The following is a 24,355-nucleotide window of genomic DNA, read 5'->3' as shown; positions in this document are numbered from 1 at the left end:
AGGAAAGTTGAGGTCACAAAGACTCAATTATATATAGTTTAGTTAAAGAGCAGAAATAAAACCTAACACAAGCCAGTTAATTTGAAAAGAAACCGATGCTTTTCAGATAACCTTGAAGAGAAACTGATCTGCATTTAACTGCAGATCCCTGCTGAAAGGGATGTGTGGCAGGTTTCAGACATTCAATGTATTTTTTTAAAAACCTTTTTTAACTTGCTCACATCATCTGATTAGCTCCTATTTTCTGTGTCTTTACCTGGTCAGCTCCCTTCTTTTTCTTCTTCTTCTTGCCCCAGCAACCAGAGCTCTCTCCATCGCGACCATTGGCATCACAAAGCAGGCCATCCAGCTCTTCCAACCCCCCTTGCTGACCATGAGATGTCTCAGCAGCCAGTCGGTATGACAGGTTCCTCAGGATGCAAACACAGTTCTCCACAGTCTGCGAACAGAGCGAGATGGGAGAGATGAAGGCGGAAGAGAAGGTGGGGAGAAATAAGATGAGATCAATAAAGGGAGAGGTTTAAATGAAAAAAAAAAAAGGTTGAGATTGAAGATTTGTGTTTGATGCCATTTAATGAAACATCTCGCTTGAAAACACCGAGCAAACTCAAATTCAAAGAACGGTAATAAAAACCACCCACTCTCTCACTTTTACACTATCAGCCTTCCACCCGCACTCAGGAGCCAGACAGATGGAGAGGGTGAAAGACAGGGAGGGGGACGGCAAGTGAGAGGGAGAGGGAAAGAACAACAATAATCTCACAAGTAATATTCTTCTGCATATTGTTAGCTCTGACTTTGAAATGAGATTAGCAGAAACTCAGGTAAATGAGGAAAAATGACAAACCCAATATATTATATCACGCCCCATTAAACATGAAGTTTCGAGGCTCACCCAGTAGCCAGAGAACATGCGTGTACTCTTGAGTCTGAAGGAAAGCCGATTCTCTAATAGTGTATATTGTCTCTTCTTAAGTGTGTGTGTTCTGTTTTGTTTCTTTAACCGATTGTGTGCACTTGCATACGTGTGCGTCGCTGACAAAGGGGAGACATCAAGTCAACAGAGTGGAAATTAACAAAGACAAATCATCCATCTTCACTCAGTCTGACTGTTGATTTAGACAAAAACAACTAAGGAGTGTAATTGAACACCCTCAAGAGATGCTGCAAACAAAACAATGTCTCACTCCAGTGAGCTGCAGTCATATTTGAAATTCTATTCTCACGTTATTATGGAGCGATGTAGGAGAAGTTACATTTTATTTACAATTTGCTGTGACATTTCGGATTTCGATCTATTATTTCACATTTCTTCCGTACCCTTTTGTTTCTAGGTGCACTGTGCAGGGAAATTAAGTTGACAGGTAAACGGATTCTGTTATATGTCTTGTCAAAGCAGGGAGGTCAGAGGTCAGGGCCAGTTACAGATCAGCACCTCTACACCTGGGTGGGATTTACGGTTATGCACTCCAAACTGTGACAGGAAACTTTTGTAACACCAAAGCTAGAATTCATTGTTCTTGTATTTATGACCTTTATGCGCTTTCCAGCCTAGAGTCTTAGAAGCTGGAAGTCCACACATAACAGCCATCCAGTAAGCTTCCCTATGCAATGAGACACACTAAATGTAGGCTGTTAAATCTCAATATTATATATTAACATTATATTGGCTGTGTATGTAGAATGATGGGCCTAGTCTATTCAGTCTTGCACCATCAATTTCAATTAGTGTGTCTGCTAAGTTAATTGACTCCTGGCAGTGTGCTATTATATAGTGGGAAACCTGATTAAATGTCCTTAAAACTTAATTGCTTCTGTGCCTTGTGTAGAGCAGAATGGCAGTAATCTAGAGATTTTCTTTAGTGCTTAAGCTATGTCACATTATATATCTATAGTGGCCACTCCTCAGATCTAATGTTTCTCTGTCCACAATTATTGAACACGTCACGAGCAGAAAGCCATGTTTAAACAGTTCAAATAGAATCAACACCTATAGCTTTAACAAAGTGTTGCACAGAGGGCAAAAAAACAGAAAACCTATTATACAGGCACAATATAAAACATTAAAAATCAATTTTTAATCATTCACAGGAGGTCAAAACCTCCAGAAATTTAGCATTCAGTGTTAATGTTTGATGTTAACTAAAGGTAATGTGTTGGCTCTATCCTTGTCCAAATCAGCTTTCTTTAACTATTGTGCTGTACGTTGTAGTAATTCAAAGCTAAGTTATAAAAACACGTGCCTGCATTTCAGCAGTGCTGTGGTGACATGGATTATGTGATGGTATATTTATTACACCATCACATCACTGTGAATCCATAATTAAGATCAGTAAAGGCATATCTACCGAACCACAGAGTTCGTAGTTAAAAACAATAACAAGCACTGCTATTGTAATACAGCAGCTATATTACATTGTGCTCTGATTTTCTATCTTTAGTAACAGAAAGTTGAAATATTAACATTTTAATGGAAGTCAAAAGACATTTGGGGATTCAGCATTATTAGTCATGTTTAAATGATTGGTGATAACAACAGGTTTTTTTTTCTATATGTAAATGGTAAATTGTTTTAAAAGTGAAGAGACAATTGCTTCGTTTTATCTAGTCATAGTAACTGTAGATTCTGTGCAGGCCATTGGTTGGACAATTGCTCAATAAGAGAACCCATTCATAGTGTCCAAAGACTTACGTTATGAGATGTTATCAAGCTGCCTAAGATAGCTGACATCGTTCTTGGTCATAAGTTCCGGTCTTAAAGAAAAAGACTTACTCTTACAGTGTTGTCTGAACGGCACAGTTATTTACCCCGGCAACAGTGTTGCAACAGGGACAGGTTAGGAAAGACACTGTGCACCTTTATTAATTATTTTCATTTCATCCACTTTCATTCATATTATTCTAGTAAATGAGAGACACTGATCACCCATCAATACAAACACAATAACAGAGTCACCTTGAAGCAATACCTTAATCAACAATATGTTTTTTGTATATGTGGGTTCTTCAGTTACATGCATGGTCCTACTGTGCAGCATCGATCATAATTGCATATTATTATCTTTTATATTTGATGAAATTCCTCATTATTAATGGTTTATAAAATGTAATTTTAAAGTTTTGACTTCAACAGTCCCATACAACCATATCTATATCTGCTTATTCTCACGCCCCCTTTATAATTTACTGTATTATCTGTGTTTGTCACCAAATATTTGCAGATGTTCAAAAAAGGTTTATTAAAGCACAAGGACATCGTGAGCAAACAGAGCGCATCGTGATTAAATTATTTATAAGTTTAAAAATACATACTCTGAAGTAGTAACTTGATTATGGAACTACAAATTCTACTCTTTGGAGAATAAATATGTAAATGAACGTATAAGGTCACCAGCCTATTATCTGAAGCTCGAGAGAAATTTGGTCAATGTAGCAAGACAATAATCCAAAGCAGAGGTTTTTAAATGGCCTGGTTAAAGTTGAATCTTATTTAAATGCCTTAGCAGGAATTTAACTCTATAGTCCATGCTTGAAAGAAGCTCTGTGTGATGTGTAATTTAAACAATTCTGCAAAGAAAAGTGAACCAAAATTCCTCTACAGCAAGTTCACCCACTGTAGGTACCAGACATGTTTGGTTGTAGCTGCTGCAGATAAAATAGGCACAGTCAATTGTGTTTAATGGATAGATACTGTTTTAAAGGGGTTATATTTTCCCTAAGTAAATGTTTGTACTCATGTTGTCTTTTATAGAACTTTATTTTAAGATCTGAAATGTGTGAAAAATGCACAAATACAAAGGACATTTACAACTTTTGCTGCCAGCCACTTTAAAATTTACGAATATGACCCTGTTATGCTACTTGAACAGTGCCTTATGGGATCAATTTTACCAAAGTAGTCAAAATAAATAGATATATTTTTTAGTATTTCAATGGCAGGCCAAGACTGTTCCAACTCAACAAGCAGATAGGGAGGAAAACATAGTCTGCACAGAGCAGGTGAGAAAGGGAAAGGCAGACAGTGTACCAAATGAGCACATGGCTAATGTGTACCGCTACTGCAACAGCGACCGCTTGGTGGTTTCTCTGCCAATCAGTCTTTGTTACTGTGGTGGCAGCAGTCCTCCTCTGGTGACTGCAGTTAAACAGTGGAGAAGGGCGGGCAGTTAAACAGTGATTAAGGATAGCTATTTAGAAAGGCTGGGAGACAGGGAGACCTTGAGAAGTCAGCCATCCACAACACTGTTTATGTACAGTAGTATTGACTGGCCCACACGTACTGCCACATGAACACACATACGTACACTGCACGCCAACATGAACATGGCCTCATACAGAAAAATGCAAAGTGAACCTAAACCTACTCAAGTTTGACTACTGGCAGAGCTTAACTGGCAGGTAGAAAAGTTGCAATACTTTGAATCTGAGCGTTTTAATTTGCCCTAAAGAGTTCATATTGATGAGCTGAACACTTGTTGAAAACTAAAACTTTTCTTCCTTGTGGCTGCTGGCAGTGAAAAGAGGTGCAGTCATTTGTTTTGTTTCCTCCTGTGTGCTAAAAAGATTTCTGCAGTTTGTGTCTGTCTGTGATAAAAGGAGGATATGAGACACTTTGTAATTTAGCCTGAAAATGAACAATTTAAGTTACAAACACAAGCTAAGATTTTCAGAGTCGCACCTTGCTGTCGATCTCATTGCTGCCCAGAGAGGTCTGGATAACGTAGAGCAGAGCATCTGTCAGCCCATCACACTCCCTCATCCTTCGTCTCGCCTCCTCACCTGCTGAGCTTACGTTCCTGCAACACACATATGACAACAACTGGTTGGAGAGTGTGCTTTTCTCTGTATATGCTTATGCGTTTGCCAAATACACGGGGAAAGAAAGAGAGCTGATTGAGGAGGGAAGATGAGACAGGATGACAGATGAAAGAAAAAGAAAGCTGGTAATAAGAGCTGTGTAGAGGCAGAGGGAGAGAGAGAGAAACAGATACTGGGGAACCTGGCACTTCTCCCTAAACTAAACAATTGAAAAAGGAGCATTAAAATTCTGGCTACATCTCAATCTATGCCCTGAAGGCTCACTTCAATTTAAAGCACTTGACTTTAGTCCAAAAACGGGAAAGGGAAAAAAAGCCACTTTAGTCAGACAGTTGGTGGCTGAACTTCACAGCCAACAATCACACCAACGCTGCTTTGATAATTTGACAATATTGTTCAGTATATTATTAGCAGCTTTGCCAATATGATGCACAGAAATAATGAATTGAATTTTGATTGAACTGGAAGTTCAGGTGGGCGTTGGGCTGGATTTGTTCGGGTTTCAACAAGGAACTGCCTGTGATACAGAAACACTTTGTACGAGACAGTGACTCATTTGTCTGCGTTAATAAAATAGAAAATGAAACTGAGGTGAGCAGCATGAGCTAAAATTAATATTATACTTGCCTGAAATAATTACTTTAATGCTCAGTTCACACTAAAAAAAAACCCCAGCATATCACGAAACATTGACACAATCTAGCAAATGTCCCACATTTTGGCACTCAAGATAAAATCAGATTTAGAAAAGCAGAGAAACAATATGCAAAAACAACAACAACACAAAGACAGACACAAGAACATAATGAAAAAGAAACTCTGATTTTAGGTAACTCATTATTAGCCACAGACCAAACTGCACAACAATTACATTGCAGTGAGTCACTGCAGTGCAGGCAGATTAATTATGAAGTATAATTTATGTAAATTCAGTGTAATAAACTTTACATTAATAACACATATTCCATATCATTTCAGGCCTTCAGCTATACACTAACAGAAAAAAGTTACCAATGCTGACAAATAGTGTTAGAGTCACAATCGGTTTCGCATGTGTGCAGCTGTCTGTCAGTGAGAACGTATGAGACAAACATCGATTTCTACTTTCTACTTCTATTTTTGTCTGTGAAGGTTCTCAGTCATCCAGGCCATAGTAGTCTAAAGAGCTTTGAAAGAAAAGCGTCTGGACTCTTCAGTTCTAAGAGCAACTCCCATAGAGCCCTATGGGAGTGTCCCCAAGAGGGTCATGGACCCCCTATTGATCCTCTGTCTAATCACACAAGCCAAGGTGTGAAAAAGGTCACAATCAGCCAAGGTTTTGGGTGAACCCACTGTAAAACCTAGCCCCATCATATCATGTGATTTAGGCTACGTCCACACTAGCCTGGTTAGATTTGAAAACTGCGTTTTCCTCTAAAAACGCTCCGCGTCCACGCTAGAGTTTTCAGTTGTTTTCACAGAGTTGCTCGTCCACATTGAAACGTCTGAAAATGCTTACGTTCCACTACTGCGCATGCGAGAAACGCAAGAAGATTCGACCTGCCTCATTTCTGTCTGCCGCTTATTTACTTTCCAGCTCTTTCAAAAGTCGCGGCAAAATGTTGAGGAAAAGCACCGAGTTTTTTAAATGGACTAACAATGAGGTGGAGTTGTTGCTGCGAGTAACACAAAAGTACAAAGTTGCAAAAGCGAGTGAGAGTTAAAGAATTTGAAGAAAAGCTATCTGGAGCATGTAAAGACTGATATTAATCTTTAATAGGGCTGTCAAAATTGAGAGCAAACAAAACAACTGCTGTATAATGCCCTCCGCTATCTTAGTTTAATTGATCACATGACTGCATCATATGACTAATACGCGTCATCGTTTTAGAAAGTGTTTTTGCTGTCCACACTGCGACGTGAAAGCACCGTTTTCAAATGTATGCATTTTCGAGAGCGTTTTGAAAACGCTGCGCTTTCCATGAGTGAAAACGCCGTCTCAGTGTGGACGGGAGGCTAAAACGGAGAGAAAACGATGCACTTTTAAACGAAAACGTATTAGTGTGGACGTAGCCTTAATGAGGTCGGAAGGCCCAGGATGTAAGTGGGGATCTCAAAACTGGATTATAGATGGCAGACAGTTGTTCGTTCACAGTGGACATAGATGTCTTCTTTCACTCCTCTTTCAAACCATCTTTCTTCTCTGTCCAAAATGTCAACATTGGCATCCTTGCAGGAGTGACCCTTGTCCTTAAGATGCAGATGAACAGCTGAGTCTTATCCAGTGGAGGTGGCTCTTCTATGTTGTACTTCTCTATTTTTTACTTAAGTATCTGATCAGGCTGCACTAGATAATGTCTGTTACTGGAGCATAATAGCTCCACATTAAGATGGCAACATCCTCACCCCACTTCATTCTGGTCTTCAGTTACAATGAAACCATTTGAATATTGGCTTCTGTGTTTCTTCACTATATGTATTTGCTGGTTGTTAGAAAGCAGCTCAGTTACATGATAAATCAACACATCTACATACATTCAAAGCCACCAAATCTATAGTAGTTTCACACTCAATATCTGTGTTTGGAAAATGAGTACGACAGATCAAACTAGTGCTTTTAAAACATTTACCGTTTGGTGTTCTCTTTACTATTGACTTTACTATTATTATGTGTTGACCTGCAGAGAAAAAGAGGTGTTTTATTCAAGAAAAGATCTGGCCAAACACATAAATTTAACAAGAGGATGTGCAACAACCCCTTGTAACCGCTGCTGTCAAGGTTTATGTTTAAACAGTTATATAGACATAGTACAAAGATGATCCACATGGCAGGTGTCCCAGCAAAAAGCCTTGGCTGTTCAAAATAGAAAAGGAAATACGTTTTGCGAATGAAGATATATAGGCAAAGACCAGATCCACTAGAATGACTCACCCTGGTCAAAAGTTTTCTGGTCACAGTAAGAGCAGACACACAATTTAGTGCAGACTAAATTCAAAAATCAAATACCAAATTCAGCTTTTAAGGAGACCGTGCTCATTGCCACTGTGAAACATGATTTGGGCTTGATTCAATATCTCAGGGACCAGGCAGCTTGTTGTCATGGATTCAGTTATGAATTCTAGATCAAATATTTAAGTATTTTAAGATAATGCAAGGCCATCTGGAAGTCTAAGTTTCACTGAAATCTAATCTTCACACAAGGAAAGCACACTTGCAAACAGACCCAGAAATGACTCTAAAAGAAAAGCTATGGAATATTTAAAGCACCTTTAATGCACCTGCACAGTTTTCCAGCCACAGCTAATCAACAAAAAAGAAGAAGAATGTGCTATTAAGTAAAATGACCTGTATTTGTATAGCGCTTTACTTAGTCCCTAAGGACTCCAAAGCGCTTTACACGTTCAGTCATCCACCCATTCACACACTGGTGATGGCAAGCTACATTGTAGCCACAGCCGCCCTGGGGCGCACTGACAGAGGCGAGGCTGCCGGACACTGGCACCACCGGGCCCTCTGACCACCACCAGCAGGCAACGGGTGAAGTGTCTTGCCCAAGGACACAACGACCGAGACTGTCCGAGCCGGGTCTTGAATTGGCAACCTTCCGATTACAAGACAAACTGCCAACTGTTGAGCCACGATCGCCCCAAGTACCCAAAGAGTTAGATGCAGATTAGATAGGCAAAGCCAGAAACTACAACAACTGTCAAAAAACCTTTTGTGGAAGTCCTTCAAAGATTAAAGAGTGTGAACGCCACCAGATACATACACTTGTGCAAGGTAACAGGTCACACATTTTCTGTAACTATATAGCACGTTATACGGGATGTACTATGTGGGCTCAGACAACTGGTGAAGGAGCAAGACGAAAAACAAACAAAAGAAATATTAAAGAATGGTGACACCAGTTTAAATATCATTCTTTTAAATCTGAAATGTCAGAAACGAAATGAGACAATACCTTGGTATAGTTTGAACTTCTTCAAGTTCATCTATCATAGTGCCATAATAAAGAGATCACTAGTCTAGGGAATGAGATCTTTCAAATATTGCACTGATGAGAAAAGGAGAAAAGAAAGGGAAAGACACAAGAACTCAATTAAAACTTCACGTTCACGGCTCCCTGCTTCCAAGAGAAGGTCAAGTCATTTTCACCCTCTTTGAATGCTAATGGGCAAACAAGCACACGATGGAAATGCCGCTTAACGGAGAACTATTCTCTGTCAAGTTGATATAAAACAACATAACAGTGAAAACACTTCACCTTGACTAATGTTTAAGCAGCAAAGACAGGCGGCAGGTGGGTGAGAAAGAGGGAGGGTGAATTATTTACTGCTTTAACACCGGCTTTAGCCTTGAATATGTCAACTTCTACAGAGATTTGCATCATGTTCTTTTATATGATGCCTCGTCATGAGTGGAAGAGAAGACACTTAGCAATGCAACATGAATGTTTTATTGAGAGCTTTTATAATATTAGGTTTTTAACCTGCATACATATATAATACGAAGGTAGACGCTTAAGCAAGCAATGATATGTGATCACTCACAGGCACGGCCCTCTTTCTCTAGTCTAAACTTTCTCTCCTGACAACTGTCTCACAGACAGAAGCTTAACTAAAGTTTGCCTTTTCCTCCTTGAGACACGTTTTCATAAGCCCATCACACTCCCTCATCCTTCAGCCAGTCAGCATCTAATGATGGACTCACAACTATACAATATTTTGGCTTTGCAATTATAAATGACACATTTCTGATTGGTATTGCTTGCGGTTTTTCATGATGTTCAAGAGGTCGTCAGGAAGGAAGCGCTAACTAGCGATTTCCAGGAAAATAAAGCAAATGTTACTCTTCACATTTCACAGTTTCTTCTGGCTACACTGCCAACATCATTCCATATTTACCTTGCCATGTTTACAGCTGTGCGCAGCTGAGTGGAAAAAGAAGCTCTTAAAGGCTAGACCAAAAAAAGAAGTTTCCCACATTTTTGTAGTTTATGAAATACTAAGATGATCAGACCAGACTGTCATTTTTATAAGTATACGGTTATCTCCTATATACTTTGCTTAATAGCTTTTGTATGTCTGCTATTTAAAGGCGTTTGCACATGGATGGGTTCAAGTATGTGTGTGTGTGTAGTTTGTGTGTAACTCTCTGCATTTGTGTTAATGGCTTATGTGCACATGTGCCTGTTAATCTAGTGGTAATGAAGCATGACGTATTGCACCATTCTGCAACACACCTCTTAGATACAATTTAGTGAGAAAACAGTGAGGTTAGAATTTCTTCAGCAGAAAAAAAGCATTTTATTAAATAATATTTTGATAGATTAGATTTAAACAAACTTGTTTGTTTTAACCAGTTTCATAGGGACGCTGGTAACATAATATATGTACATGTGCATCACAAACGGTAAACCCTTTGCATGACTGCATGGGCTTCAGAAAACACTAAAGTGAAAGAAAAGGTTTTCTATTACGTGTGTGTGTGTGTGTGTGTGTGTGTGTGTGTGTGTGTGTGTGTGTGTGTGTGTGTCTGCTTAAATTTAACCAGTAATCTCTACTATTTAGTGAGTCCATTACAGGTTTACAGTTCATCCTATCTGATGTCACTCCTCATTAATTTAGCCTAACTCATTAGCCTGCATCATTAAATAATTACCTACTGAGCAAAAAGACACAGAACTTGATTAAGCATCCCATTCAAAATGTTAGCTGCAGTGAAGTAACAGCGTAGTTCATTTAGTGGCAGTGCCAAACAAGCACGACATTGGACTACTGCAGCTCAAAATATTTTGAAAAACGGCAACATTTCCATTAAATGGTCAAGTTCAGTCAGTTCTCTCTTCCTTCCAGTAAACAGTTTTTGTCTGGAGAATCACGCAGAGAAGTTTTGACATATTAATATGATTTCTGGGAATCAAATTTAGAAAAACAAATAAAGAAAAAAAGATTGAATGTCAAAATAGTAAAAGCAGAGAAAGGCATGCATACATTTTTTATTTTTTATCAAATTCCAACAAAAACAAGGGAATGAATAAACTGAAAAAGAAAACAATGAATTACGTTCATGACAGTTAATTAAAAGGGATCAAATTGAAGATGTACCAAGCACACCTAATTAACCGTAGATCCCAGAAATCCTTCAAAATCCAAAGAAAACTGTGGCGTGGGTGTGGTCTCTGGCCGGCTGCAGAGGAGGGGTGACGCAACGAGCTCCCGGGGCGGCGCAGGGGCGGAGTGAACAGGTGTGCTGAGATGTGAATGTGATTGTGACTCTTTATATGTTCACAGTGACAGTCGGAGTGAAGGAGAGCGGCGTGACAGCGGAGTGCAAGTGTCTGTGTCCCATTGTAAAACCACAGTAAAACCGAATGTCAAAATAAAGAAGTGCTGTCACCACGTCCGTGTCTTGTACGTGTGTAAAGGGTCCAACTTCACAAAAACATTTAGGGTATTAGAGCAAAAGACTCGAATTAAATGTTTCTATTACAACTCAACAAGAAATATATAAGAAATTCATAAACTGTTAAGTTCCTGGTTTCTGCTGTTGGTGTCTAATAAAGGCATAAAAATACAACACATATTTCCACAGCCAACTGGGTAAAACAACTTACAGTTAACTTATGCACACTGTTTACTGGTCGTCATGCAGTTTTTTAACACCCTGTCACACAGCTTTATCTTTAAACCACTAGGCAGTCGATTTTCTACAAAATTAAAATACAGGATTTGAATATAATATTGCTCTAGTTTGTCAGCGTATGCATATAGCCACCATTAAAAGTGTTGATTAGCTTATATACAACGCTAAACAATTCATTATTATTTTCTGAAAAAAGTAGCATCCATGTGTATGTGAGAAAAATTTCACTAACAAGCTTCCTGCTGTCTGCAGACGCTGGTTTGACAACTATTAAAATATTGCTAGTTGGACATGTTTTCCACCAATTGCACTGTTTTAAAAACACAAGGACACTTATACATTTTTAATTTGACATTGATTTTCTACTCCAGGGTGCAACAATCTGATAGTCACTGATCTTAACACAAATCCCTTTTCTTTTCTTTTCTTTTTCTAGTTGTTATAAAATTGGTGCAACATTCATGGGATTTACATGGACACGAGTGAATCCGAAGACAGATGGTCTTCTAATGTTGCTCAAGGAACAAATGACTACTGAATGACTTTGTCTCAAACAGCTGGTGTGTGGTGGCTCTGCATAAATGTCTGGCCATGTGTGTATGTGTGTCATTGAGGGCACAGGCAGCAGAGGGTTCATCACCAGATGGAACACATGCAAACAAACCTATTAATACCCATGAAATAAATATGGAAACAAACTCTTTCGTGACCACGCATTTAATTCTCGATCAACCAAAAATCAGTCCTTTCCTCTACGCACATCTGTGGGTGTCTGAATGGAAACGAGCTGAAAGCATTCATGAATAGAACAAAAACATGCAAACGCATACAAATGGTGTGTGTAAGGCACCAGGTAGTTGTTTTCTTTTCTTGCTTGTCTACAAACCAGCAACCTGAAGGGAGTTAAACAGCCTCTGAACGGAGGAGAAGACCTTGCGTCTGGCTTGATAACACCGTAAAAAGATGGAAAACAGTGCTGGGCTGTGAAGGATTTGCCATAGTGGACAGTCTGACTGATTACAACATGCATACTTTTTCACACACTGATTGCCAAAAATAATAACTGCAAAAAGAGCTTTAAAATAGTGTGTAAAATTCTGGTGTAGGCGACCAAGAATCCTCTCAGCTAGTCTGATTGCACACGCGGCGTCATGCATGGAGCCAAAAACAAATATGCAGAAATGAACACATTCATGCACACCAGAAATACAGCTGTGTGTGTGTGTGTTTTTTTTCTTTATAGTGGAAACAAATTAGCATTTACATACACATACACACTTGAGCATATACTGTACATGCAACACCAATAAGTACACATAGAAATATGGACTCTCATGCGCCTACACAGCCACACAAACACACAAACACACACATCAAGGAGATAATAAGAGGGGTGAGAGGTCTGAAATTGAGCTGCAGGTACACTGGGACCTGAACACTGTGGTCTTATGTCACTTTAACCCTCTGAAAAGATGGTGAGATAGAAAGCTGCCCTGGAGAGAAGCAGAAACACCTTCACTGCTATGTGTTAGTGTCTCTCTCTTATTGTTCTCCATGTCTAAATTCTCTCAGTTCGAATTTTTCCAACTTTTTCCTTTTCTGCCCTCTAGTACTCCCTCTCCTTTAGCACCTTTTACAATTTGATCTGTAACTTTACAATGTGGAACAGCACAGTGACAGCATCATTTGTCTTCTTCCCCCGCATCTTTAGGTACCTACACACACATGCGCTCAAGTTCTATAAATGGTTTAGTGAGTTAGCGAGGAAAAATTGCTGAAAATCTACGTCATGTCATCAAAGTTTTAAGGAAATCTAACTCTATTGTGGCAAACAAACAGCTAAAAGAACAAACCAAGAACCAGAAAGGATCTGGGTCTTGTGTTGGACAAATCCAAAAACCCACACAAACTTATTTCTCTGTAGAACCAAGTTCCTACAATTAACTACAGGAGCAAACATAGAAAGATGTTGAAGATGAAAATGTGTTTGTCTGTGTTTTGGATGAGCTCATGTTTTAGATTCACCACTGTTTTTACTCAGACATTCCTAAAAGTGGCTAAATAGTCAACCGTAGGTGAATAGCATGCTTAGCATGAAATGAAAACTCCTCAGCTCATTTGGCCTTAAAAGAAGCATTTAAAAAAGTCAATTAATACGTCTAATTTAAGTATTGCTCCCAGGATACATAGCCCATTTAGGATATAAAACTAGTCTGTGGTGCACTGTATAACTGCAAATGATACCAAAATTGACAAATATTACACAGAAGAATAACTTCATGATCACACTTAGGTACCATATAGTCTTTACCCATACAAGTACAGCTATACACACCCATATTATTTAGGTTTCCTATTAAATATATTATATATTTGTTTTTTGTACTGCAGCTGTAAGAACCTAATTGGTGGATAAAAAGGTGGATATGCATACTAGTTAACATTAATATTAATAACATTTAGCCATGCAACATCACCTCTCTGGTGGTGAAAGTGGGCCAAGCTAGTGCTTGAGGTTGAGAGATAAGGGTTAGATAAAGCTGGGGTCAACTCAATGGATAATTTGTATTCCGGAGAGCAGCCTGGCTCTTTTCCAGTCTGGAGTTGCTCCACTGTCCCCAGCGAGGAAATGGAGCAACGGTACAGAAAGTTGGAGGGTGTGTTAACAGAACACACTGAGGATTTCTGTTACTGGACATTTGTGCAATTCACAGTTTGTCCATACGGAATACCATGAATATAGATGAGGTTGTTTGTAAGTGCACTTGGCTAGGCCACCCTACATCATTTTGCAATCATGTACATATGTCATAGACACGAGTGAAGAAAGGAGCTGAGCTATCAAATGATGACCATAAATGATCAGGCCTGGCATACCTATACATTTAGTGAGGCTGTACTGGAAGTGTCTGGCCCCCACTTCTTGTGCGAGATCATCAATTTGTACCTCAGTCAGAACTTCAACAGCAATCGACAACCTTGTCACCTCACAGCAAGAAAGCCCTTTTTTCTTGTGGTCTCTGGGCCCTGTGCCTGCATGAGGTACAACTAGGTACCACAGCTTTCTTCCACAGTCCAGATACTTGCATGTTAGGTTAAACGGTGATTCTAAATTGGCAATAGGTGTGAATGTATAGAAGGTAAAGTATTTAACTGTATGACTATATGGGAAAAAAAAGTGGCTTGAAGTGTTGAGAGTCTAAACTGGTAAGTGAGACTAGAAAAGCCATTCCAGTCCATTCCAAAGGAGGAGGGGACCTTGAGTGTGAATGGTTCCACACTTCCTTTACTGAGGTTGGTGTGTACAGCTGTGGCAATGAGGTGGTTGGAGGATCTTTTCGAGTTTGGTTACCTAGTGCATTTTTAAATACATTCAATAGCTGCAATAGTGGAAGATAACCATTTGAAATAGCTCAAGAATCTTCAAAGCTGGTGGGGTGAGGGTTTAATCCACTGGTGGTTCATTGAGCATATAAATGGTAAATGGCCTGTATTTGTAAATGGCCTGTATTTGTATAGCGCTTTTACTAGTCCCCCCTAGGGACCCCAAAGCGCTTTACACACCCAGTCATCCACCCATTCATTCATACACTGGTGGAGGCAGCTACAGTTGTAGCCACAGCTGCCCTGGGGCAGACTGACAGAAGCAAGGCTGCCATATCACGCCATCGGCCCTTCTGTTGGCCAGAAGGGCCGATGGTAGGTGAAGTGTCTTGCCCAAGAACACAACGACCGAGACTGTCCGAGCCGGGGCTCGAACCGGCAACCTTCCGATTACAAGGCGAACTCCCAACTCTTGAGCCACGATCGCCCACATAGCTCAAAGAGAGCTGGCCAAGTGGAGACTTTTTTTTTCAAACATCTCTGTGGGGTTGGTGTGAGAGTATGTACACAGATCAACAAATATGATCAGAAACAAATGACAAACTTTCTGTGCTAGCAGCACGCAAGTGATCAAATAGTTACACATCAAAATTTCAGTCTCGTGACTAATTTTAAAGATTAGACCAGTATTGACTTTTTTCTTTAACACGTATTCAATATGAATACATATGTGGTCCAAAATAACAAATCTTCTACAGCATTTTACAGTGTTTTACTGTACTACTTACTACGATCACCTGCAGCTCTTTTTCATCATCAGCCTGACTTTTTACTCTTTCATGCCAGGTTAGCAGATCTAAGAAAAGAATTATGTGATCAAAAAATATTCACTATCATGTCTGCATGCCAGGCTCTTAACAGATGTTTGGATCAAATAGATCAGCAAGGAGAAAATTTCATGTGAGTTAACTTAATGCTTAACTCACCATATTAAATTAAGACTACAGTAACTGCTCTGACACAAGTAGAGCACAAAGTAGAACATAAAGTGTAGGCTTTACTAACATGAGGATGGACGTTAACGAGTACACACTGAAATATAATAGAAACCTATTTTCTCATACTGAGATGCACATAAACACAGTAATCATGAAAGCTGTAAGTTGTCCTCCGTGATTTCAAACTGTACAAAGAAACAATTTAGAGGCACAATGCACCAAAAAGAAAGTCAACACACAAAGGATCCCAGCAAGTGGAGGAGTTGTTTCTATGGTGACCAACACAAATTGGTGCAAATGTGCTTCAGTGAATGAACGTGAAAGGGAGCAACAAAAAAGAACAAAATATGCATATACTGTTTGAAGTTGTGTCTATAATCGCACAGTGGTGAAGATTAAGAAACTTTGATTTTTCGGCAAAATTATTTTCCATTTATTTGACATTTGTCAGTAGATGTATAAACACACACACACACACACACACACCTTGAGGTGACTGTTGTGAACAGGTGCAATACAAACAAAACTGAACAGAACTGAATAAAAGTGGTGTGTTACATATAATTCTTCATAAATGATAATGTGATATATAAAAGAAAAAGAAAACAACACCTGAGAAAAGATTTTAAGTGCCTGTTGCTTACCTGAGACAGCCTGTAGCATTGCGCAGCACCTGGGAGGTATGAATGTGGAGCTTGCGGTCATCATGGTGATTTGGGGAGGAGTCCCAGTTAGAGTGGGGTATGATGACACTATTGGTCAGAACAGCCAAGGCATCCTGGATGATTGGCATCTTCAGTGCATCACATGATGACAGGTTCCAAAGCACACCTGCATATGAATGTGTTCAGAAAATAAGAAACATTATCATATTTATGTTTAGACAGTTCTGTAAGTAACTTTTTCGAAGTAGCTACTATAACTATTATATCCTTAGTTTCTGTCTGCACGTTTCTGTATGTAACTGATCGGGTCAGTTACTGGCTCACCAATCTTCTCAGCATTTACATTTGTTCTTTCTCAGTGCTTCTCTTTTCATTCTCCATTTTCCTCTCATTCTAATTGGCTGAGGCATGAGGGTGCCTACCGCGAGTATCCTTAAGTCTTAGTTAGTCCAGTTAAAGGGGAACTGTTCTCTGAACTTTAGACATTAGAGGTGCGTGTTAGAAACACAAATGTTAAATGCAGATGAATCAGACATAAACTAGTCTTTAACCTACTAAACTCCCCAGTACAATGTTTGTGTGATGTCTGATTGAGCCAATCTGCCACTAAGTGAAAACAGTGTTGGTAATAGTTCAGTGAATTCACAGCCAGCAAGTGCATGCACCACACAGGCAGCACCGTTGCCTAAACCAAGCAGAACCCTTCTTGTAGCAAGAATGAATCTTAAGCAGACTACCTCCTGCTGTGTGCTACATGTGATTGCAAGCTTTGGATAATGTCCTGACCTAAATCTTCCACCATTATCCATATTTCATGTGCACCAAAATTTCTTTTGTATAATCTTTTAAATGCAAACTGATGCTACTTTTTAAGGCAGACAATTGGAAATTTCAAAGAATCAGAAGGAAACTTGCCAGGATGCAGATGAATTATGTATGTAAAGACATTTTAAGATTGACTGCCCAAACAATAGGAGGTCAAAGAGAATCGTCAAAGTATGGCCATGGTATGATCTAAGCAGCTTACTGTCAAATATGCTGTTTGCTTATCATCTTCATCATCATTATCATAATGAAGGATTGTGGAAACTGTCATTGCCAATGTAGACTTACACTGACTAGATAATAGTAAGACACTAATATATAAACCACCAAGAACGCTGATTGTTGATTTAGTTTTCTGCAAAGTTTTATCGACTAAATTACATTTACAAACTTTATAAATAAAACCTCATACTTTCATAAATCAAATACATTTTTAGAGCTAAAATATTTATCCAACCGTTTCATTTTCATCAAATGAAGTTTTAAGCTCTTCTATAAAAAATCTTACATACCTCATTAACTGCTGTGCTACAACTCTCTCCAAAACCTAATAAAAATGTGCTTGGTTCCATTCACTGTTCAGAAATGTACATGTGAAATACATTTGGCTACATTTTGGGAGTCAGGGCAGCAAATTACTTTAAGAAATAAAAACAACCTAAAACTGTTTTTTAACCTTGAGCAGAAAGACACTGATCTCAGACACACCTTTTCAGAGCATGCGAGGACTTATTTTTTTCAGGACTGGAAATGCTAACAATAGCACCTCCCTATATTTATCACTTTTGAGTCAGCCACCCACACTTTTATTTTTGAATCTGACTCTTAACTGTGAGAAAGCTCCAACTGGCATTATTTATCACATGCTGTGTCGTACAAAACACACACAAACTTATTACCAAATTAATTTTACAGCAATGCATAAACATAAAGCCAGCAAACACAGCTGCATGGTCATATAAATAACCTGGCTGAAAAACAAGTTTTTATGTTTTTATGTATCCATGATATACTAAATCGCCTACAAAGACACATGGATATACAACACACACAAACACACATACACACAAATACACTTTTTTTTTTTTGCTTCCTGTCAGATGGGATACCAGATGCCTTTTCACAGACCGGTGACAGCAGTAGCCCTGTTGGTCAGCTGTGACACACTCATACGTATCAGACACACACGTGTGCACATACAGCTACATTAGCACTGTCACATTCTAGATATGTTAGTTAGTTTCTGTGGCTTTCATTGAACTTTCTTACATAGCAAAAAACAATAAGGTAAAAATATAGGAAGCAGAGTGACAGGGATAAATAAAATAAGAAAATATAGATATATCAGTAGCACTGGTGGATTAAGGAGCTGAGAGACTGCCGAGAAATTGGAACAGATTGCAACAAGAGGAGACAACCTCCTTTAAAGCTACAAGAAACTATAAAAAGCTGTGGTGCTATAGGTCATCATCTCTCGTGTATTTCGTGTCAGACACCAGATGTTGCATGTTCCAATGACAGATGTCGTTCATTTGCACAGTTAGCAAACAATTAAAATATGGGCACAACTCACAATATGCTGCGCCCCACAGTTCATAGAAACTGTCAGTGAGCTTAAAGGTGTCCTGTTCATTCAGTAATTCTGAGTGCAAAATCCAAAGATAAAGACTGCATCTGTTTTCTTAAATTCTAGCAAGTGTGGAAAATCTCTGTAGTTAAACCTGGACCTCACTTATTATGTGTTGGGGAGCAAACAATTAATTAATAAAGCATATTTAAAATAAATATACACAATAAAATCCCGAAGTATACAAAATTTGTTCAACTTCTTTCAAGCATGAGAACTGAAAGGAAAAATGCACTTTAAAAAATAAATATAAAGGTACTGAAAATAAAGATAATAAAGGGCTAGAAAAATAAACTGTCATCTGTGGACTAATATGAATAAAGCCTCACTTGACTGAAACATTTGTGGAGGCAATGGATGTTAAGTAGCAGCCAGCTTTGCATTGCCCAAAGCAATGCCAGTCTTGAAGCCTTACACTATGCTCTACTACATACGGTCATAATGTCAATCTCAGGGAAAGGGATTGGAAGAAAATGAGGCCAGAGAATAGACAAGGAAGGGCAGTGAGAAAGCAAATGCCAGTGTTACTTAGCCAGTGGGTTAATTCTTAATTACAAATGCACAGCTGTTAAACCCAAATTAATTAATATTTAATAATTTAGACTTAATAGACCACTGCAGAAAGCAAATGATTAGATGGAATATGCATAAGACTATATATAAGTTTATACAAGAAGAAAGCTAAAAGTAGAGACGGGGAGATGTAATTGGGAATTTCAGAGAAGAGTTAGTGTGTGTGAGAGAGGGCAAGAGAGAATGAGAGGAAGCAAGCTTGAGAGGACAAGAGAAGGAGGGTGATAATAACACAATGACCTTGTATGCTGCTTGGCAGCAATCAAGAGCTTGTACTAAGGCATGTGAGTGTGAGTGTGGTAACATTTGCCTTCACTTTCACTAATCAGCCTCTTGTTTCACATCTCAACTTTCTGTCTTTCCACTTAATCCTGCTATTCACACAGGCTCTTCTCAAATCAAAGTAAAAAAAATAAAATAAAATAAGGCAATAAGCTCAAACATATGCAAGCATGCACACACTATGTTGCCACCTCAGAGTGAAGACACACATTCAGCAAAACACTTGACTTATAAAGCTGAATGCTGTCAAACATCTTCTGTATTTCTCTCTGCTTCTTTTTCCCGCGTCGGTCTGTTTGTCATGTGGTAAGTGTTTTCAGTGTATGATTGCAATCAGGTTAAAACAGTGTTGTCTTTGATGAGCTGACAAGAAGCAGCACTCAGCAAGCCTTTCTTTATCTGCTCGGGCCAATGCATCTAAACAAACACACATTGAGACACAATACATGCTCAGGAAGCGACACGTTGATTTTCGTGCAGGCGCGAATGGACAAAAACACTGATTAAAAGGAGATACGTAAAAGGATGCAGTGCTCAGTTTTTTTCTGGGGCAAGGACATTGTACCGGCCACTGTCCAATATTCTGCAAATTTAAGGCTGATACATCGACACACCAGCAACCACACTTACACAGACTTGTCTGCTCTAGAAACATAGATATGTAATGCTTCACTAAACTCAATGTCCTTATGGGTATAACATCAAGTGACCAACAGACAGTGACATCATACTTCAAGCTTGTGTGCCTGTGAGTGCATGTGTCTGCGCTTTTTTTCTTTTCTCTTTCCTTGTCCTTATACCCCATCCCTCTCTGACTAGTTCCCTTTAGACATTTGACAGACAGTTTCCTAGGAGCCTGGTGGTTTGGGGGAGAGAGGAGATGATTGCATGAATTCATGAATAAATGAGAATGTGACTTGTAAGGGAAGAATGAGACCTGTTAGGCCTCAAGTGGTGATGTTTTATTAAACAGCCTTCATTTGTGCAGCTCACTGCGAATTAGTTAGCTGCTGGGTCACAACCTGGTGATGAGCAATGCCAGAGATGACAAATTGCATGGCTGTTTTGTCTATAAAAATCTGTGAATGAAAAAAACGGTAAATAAATAAATAAAATAACATAAAATAAAATAGTGATTTGGGGTAACGTTTTCAGACAGCAGGCTAGCAATTGCTGACTTAACCCCAGAGTCATCGAACCTTCATTTCAGCGGTAGGTTTGCTGAATACCTTTGGCAGCACAAGGTAAAATCATGTATTGTGGGTAAACTGCCACTGCCAATACTGGAGATTTTATTACCACCAGAGAATTTCACAGTGAAAAGGCTGCATTGAAATTTCTTGAATAACAGCAGCATTTGGAGCTTGGGGATTTAGACGTTGACAATAGAAAATATTTTATGCCTTCAAGTAACAGGAACTGTATTTGTGAGTACAGCAGTATAATTCAACATTGTTGGGCTGTTTTTAACATAACCTTGCAACAGTGGAAAAGTCAGTCAGTCACTTCTGTACACATGCAGTTATTCTCTGCTGCATTTCTCATAGCTTTTATTCTCATTACCAAACTGACTTCTGGAAATGAGCGCTTGCTTATGTAGCGGAATATATGTAAGCATATTGTTTTCATGTTCAATGCAATTCACAGAAACATGCATTGTGATATGCGTCATAGCTGAGAGAAGCTACCGTGTGCAGTTTTTTATAGAGAGGAAGCAGATTAGATGGTGACTAATGGAAGTACTGAGAAGTACTAATTATAATAATCTGAGAAGATTTGTCCAAATGGAAACTTTTTGGATACAGCTGTCTTCAGCAGTTGCTTCTCCCCTCAGCCATTTCAGAGGAGGCAGCAACAGAAACTGTAGTCATGGTCCACTGCATTCAAGGTGAGCCCATGAGTAAGGATAGCATCTCCTATTGACATCCGAAGCCTCTGCATCGACCAGACTTTGACTGACAGGCCCAGAAGCCTTGACTTCATCCTATCTACCTCACGCTCAGACCAAGGAAGCCAATAAAGCTTGTCTAAATTTAAACTTCAGAACCAACAGAGAGATAGGGTAAATAGTTAAAGGGAAGGTTTTTCCAATCACCAAAAGTAACAAAAAAACAAAACTTTATGCCTGATTCTGAAAAGATTCTGTAATTACAAATTAGAAGGATGGATCAACATAGGCGTAATAAGAAAGCAGAATTGGTACAATACTGGCATTTTTTTGAGTTTGGCTTTTGACAGCCATGTCTACGGGCAGCATAGGGTGACACAATCCTAGATCAATCTCTCCTAGTGACAGTCATTGTTTACTTTCAAATTATTTGGCCGTCAAGTAGAATTAAAGGTTAGACTTTGAGTAGAATAAAATTTGACACAGCAAAGCATCCGAGAGCAGAGACACTAACATGTAGTTACAGAGCATTAGTATCATTAGCTCTTCCGTAACATGTTTTAACTGCAAAGTTTTCAGCACTGATCTACCGAAAGAGTTGCTATAGAGTCACACAATTTCATCTGATAACCGCTCAACCCAAATACAGTCCAACAACATTAGTTCTGTCCAACAGCACCTGGATTATAAGTCAGTGAATATGGTCCAGATATTACCAGAGTCTCAGCATTAATCCTCCCAGTTCACCATTTTTGGACACTTTCTCTCAAAATTGTCACCTGCCTTTAGCCCTTCATTTTTGTTCTTTGCGCTACAGACATACTTCATTTTTACATTTTTATTTTACAAAATTGAGGCTGAAAACGTTTAACTACACAAGCTCTGTAACACAGCTTTTATTAAAACTGCCTTAAACTGGTAGGATTGTGTCAATGGCCAGGACAGCATAAATCACCACTTACATAATTAACTACCTGTAGTCTGTATTTGTGACAGACAACATCAACCTAACTGAATTCCAGAATAATTATGCAACACTTCTTAGACGTGAATTACAGCAACAGCAGGGTGTTACGCGAGGCAAATTAAGACAGACTTCAAAATATGGCTGTACTGTCGTGAAAGCATTTAAAATGTGGAGTTTAATTCCAAGTACCAGAGGAAACAGACAACAGGGGAGACTCATGCATGACACTGAATCACAGATAGGGAAGGGCAAAGACAGGAAGAGTCAGGAAACGGGGGAAGCAGAGATAGAATTTCACAGAGCATGTCTGTCTGTGTGAGATGACTATTTATAAAAGTCAGAGCACAAAACATGATGCGGTATGACTTGCAGTGAATTTTATTCACTGGTTAATCTGCTTACAGACCACAGACATTCCTTCCCCAAGCTGTTTTCTGTATCTTAGTCTCTCCAGCACGTTTTTATCATCACAGACATGTAAAAGAAAGACATCAAAAAAAAAGAAGCCTTTTTGTAATGACATTCTTACTTCTTTATCTTGAATATAAACAAAGCTTGTTTTTTAGTGCAGCAGAGATTGCCTGCCGCCACACAACCTGTTATGAGGATATCATTAACAGTGAAAAGGTTCCAGACTTCCTTCCTCCTTCTCTACCCTCGTCTAGCGAGCTGTTATCGATATCTCAGGGGTTTGTAAAAGGACAGAAAAAAACTGTGCACTTGCTTGCTAGCTGTCAGTATTGTGATCCACCAGGTTCTCTTCCCCCTCAGAGAGCAGGTGACCTAGTGGGATGGATTTTTGAATGTGTGATTAAAGATGAGCTCTGTTGTGCTAAGTAACAACGGAGACAGAGGTCAAATTGAGCATGAGGGGGCCCTACTGACTTTAGTTTAGTATTCTGTGTGAATGCGCTTTATGGGTGTTTTAGAAGGTTTTGTGTATTTTTGTGTTTGAGTCAATGGGTCTGCTTTATCTCTGAAACTGTTAAATCTACTTGTATGAGCTTGCACATGTCTCTGTTATCTCAGGACTAACCAGGTGTAACAAAGAGGCCAAATGTAGAAAAACAATGGTGAGACAAGTGCAGATACCCACAGTCCAGCTCAACATGAAACAAGCGTGGAATCACATAAAAATCCAGCGCACACACCGACAAAGGGAAAGAAAAATGTGAAGCGAGCAGACACGAGATAACAAAAGATGCGAGTGAAGGACAACAGATGAAAGAAAGGTATTGGCTCTTTCATGTTTTATCACAGGAATCGATGTACAAGTTGCTGGTGAGAGCTGCTTATAGGAAATCTTTTAGGCTGCTAACATTCAGATCCCCACTTATGACAATTCACAGTTTGAGCAGCAAGATAATGTAATGTACCTTTTGTGCAGCTGATACCAAAAATATGAGAAAATTCAAAAATAGACATGGTCCTATATAATCATGCATTACAGGACAGTATTTATAATATATATGTCGCCACATGAAGTGATCTAATCTAGTGTATTAACATAATGTATAAATCTTACTATAGTGCACTTAAACTCTGCCTGTCCATGAAATCTTCCTACACAATCAAGAGTTCAGCAGACAAAAACAGCACACGGGTAAATCTCAGTAGTTCTGCATATTATATATTAGCATATTTTATTTCTGAAAGTGGAGAACTCAATCAAATTGTGTTGTGGCTGATGTGACTGCATCAAAAAATGTCCCTAGTTAAAGGTTTTAATTTGAATGAGGGATTACAAAAAAATACTGGCAGCT

General features: G+C 38.9%; 1 protein-coding gene across 2 annotated transcripts in view; it reads right to left on the bottom strand.

Annotated features, from left to right (window-relative positions):
• The window catches only part of ctnnd2a (catenin (cadherin-associated protein), delta 2a), a 247,700-nt gene that overhangs the window by 42,780 nt on the left and 180,565 nt on the right, over window positions 1–24,355 (bottom strand). For both annotated transcript variants that reach the window (XM_084939063.1, XM_084939064.1), the window contains exons 15-17: window positions 16,410–16,596; window positions 4,679–4,796; window positions 257–439 (exon numbers count right to left, since the gene is read on the bottom strand). In XM_084939063.1, coding sequence (XP_084795189.1) covers window positions 257–439; window positions 4,679–4,796; window positions 16,410–16,596 — 488 coding nt within the window. The remainder of the gene's footprint in view (window positions 1–256; window positions 440–4,678; window positions 4,797–16,409; window positions 16,597–24,355) is intronic.

This window comes from Perissodus microlepis, chromosome 9 (genome assembly GCF_051167445.1).
Source record: "Perissodus microlepis isolate ML-2025 ecotype Zambia chromosome 9, ASM5116744v1, whole genome shotgun sequence".
In the NCBI taxonomy this organism is placed as follows: domain Eukaryota; kingdom Metazoa; phylum Chordata; class Actinopteri; order Cichliformes; family Cichlidae; genus Perissodus; species Perissodus microlepis.
This window is presented reverse-complemented; position numbering and strand designations above follow the sequence as displayed.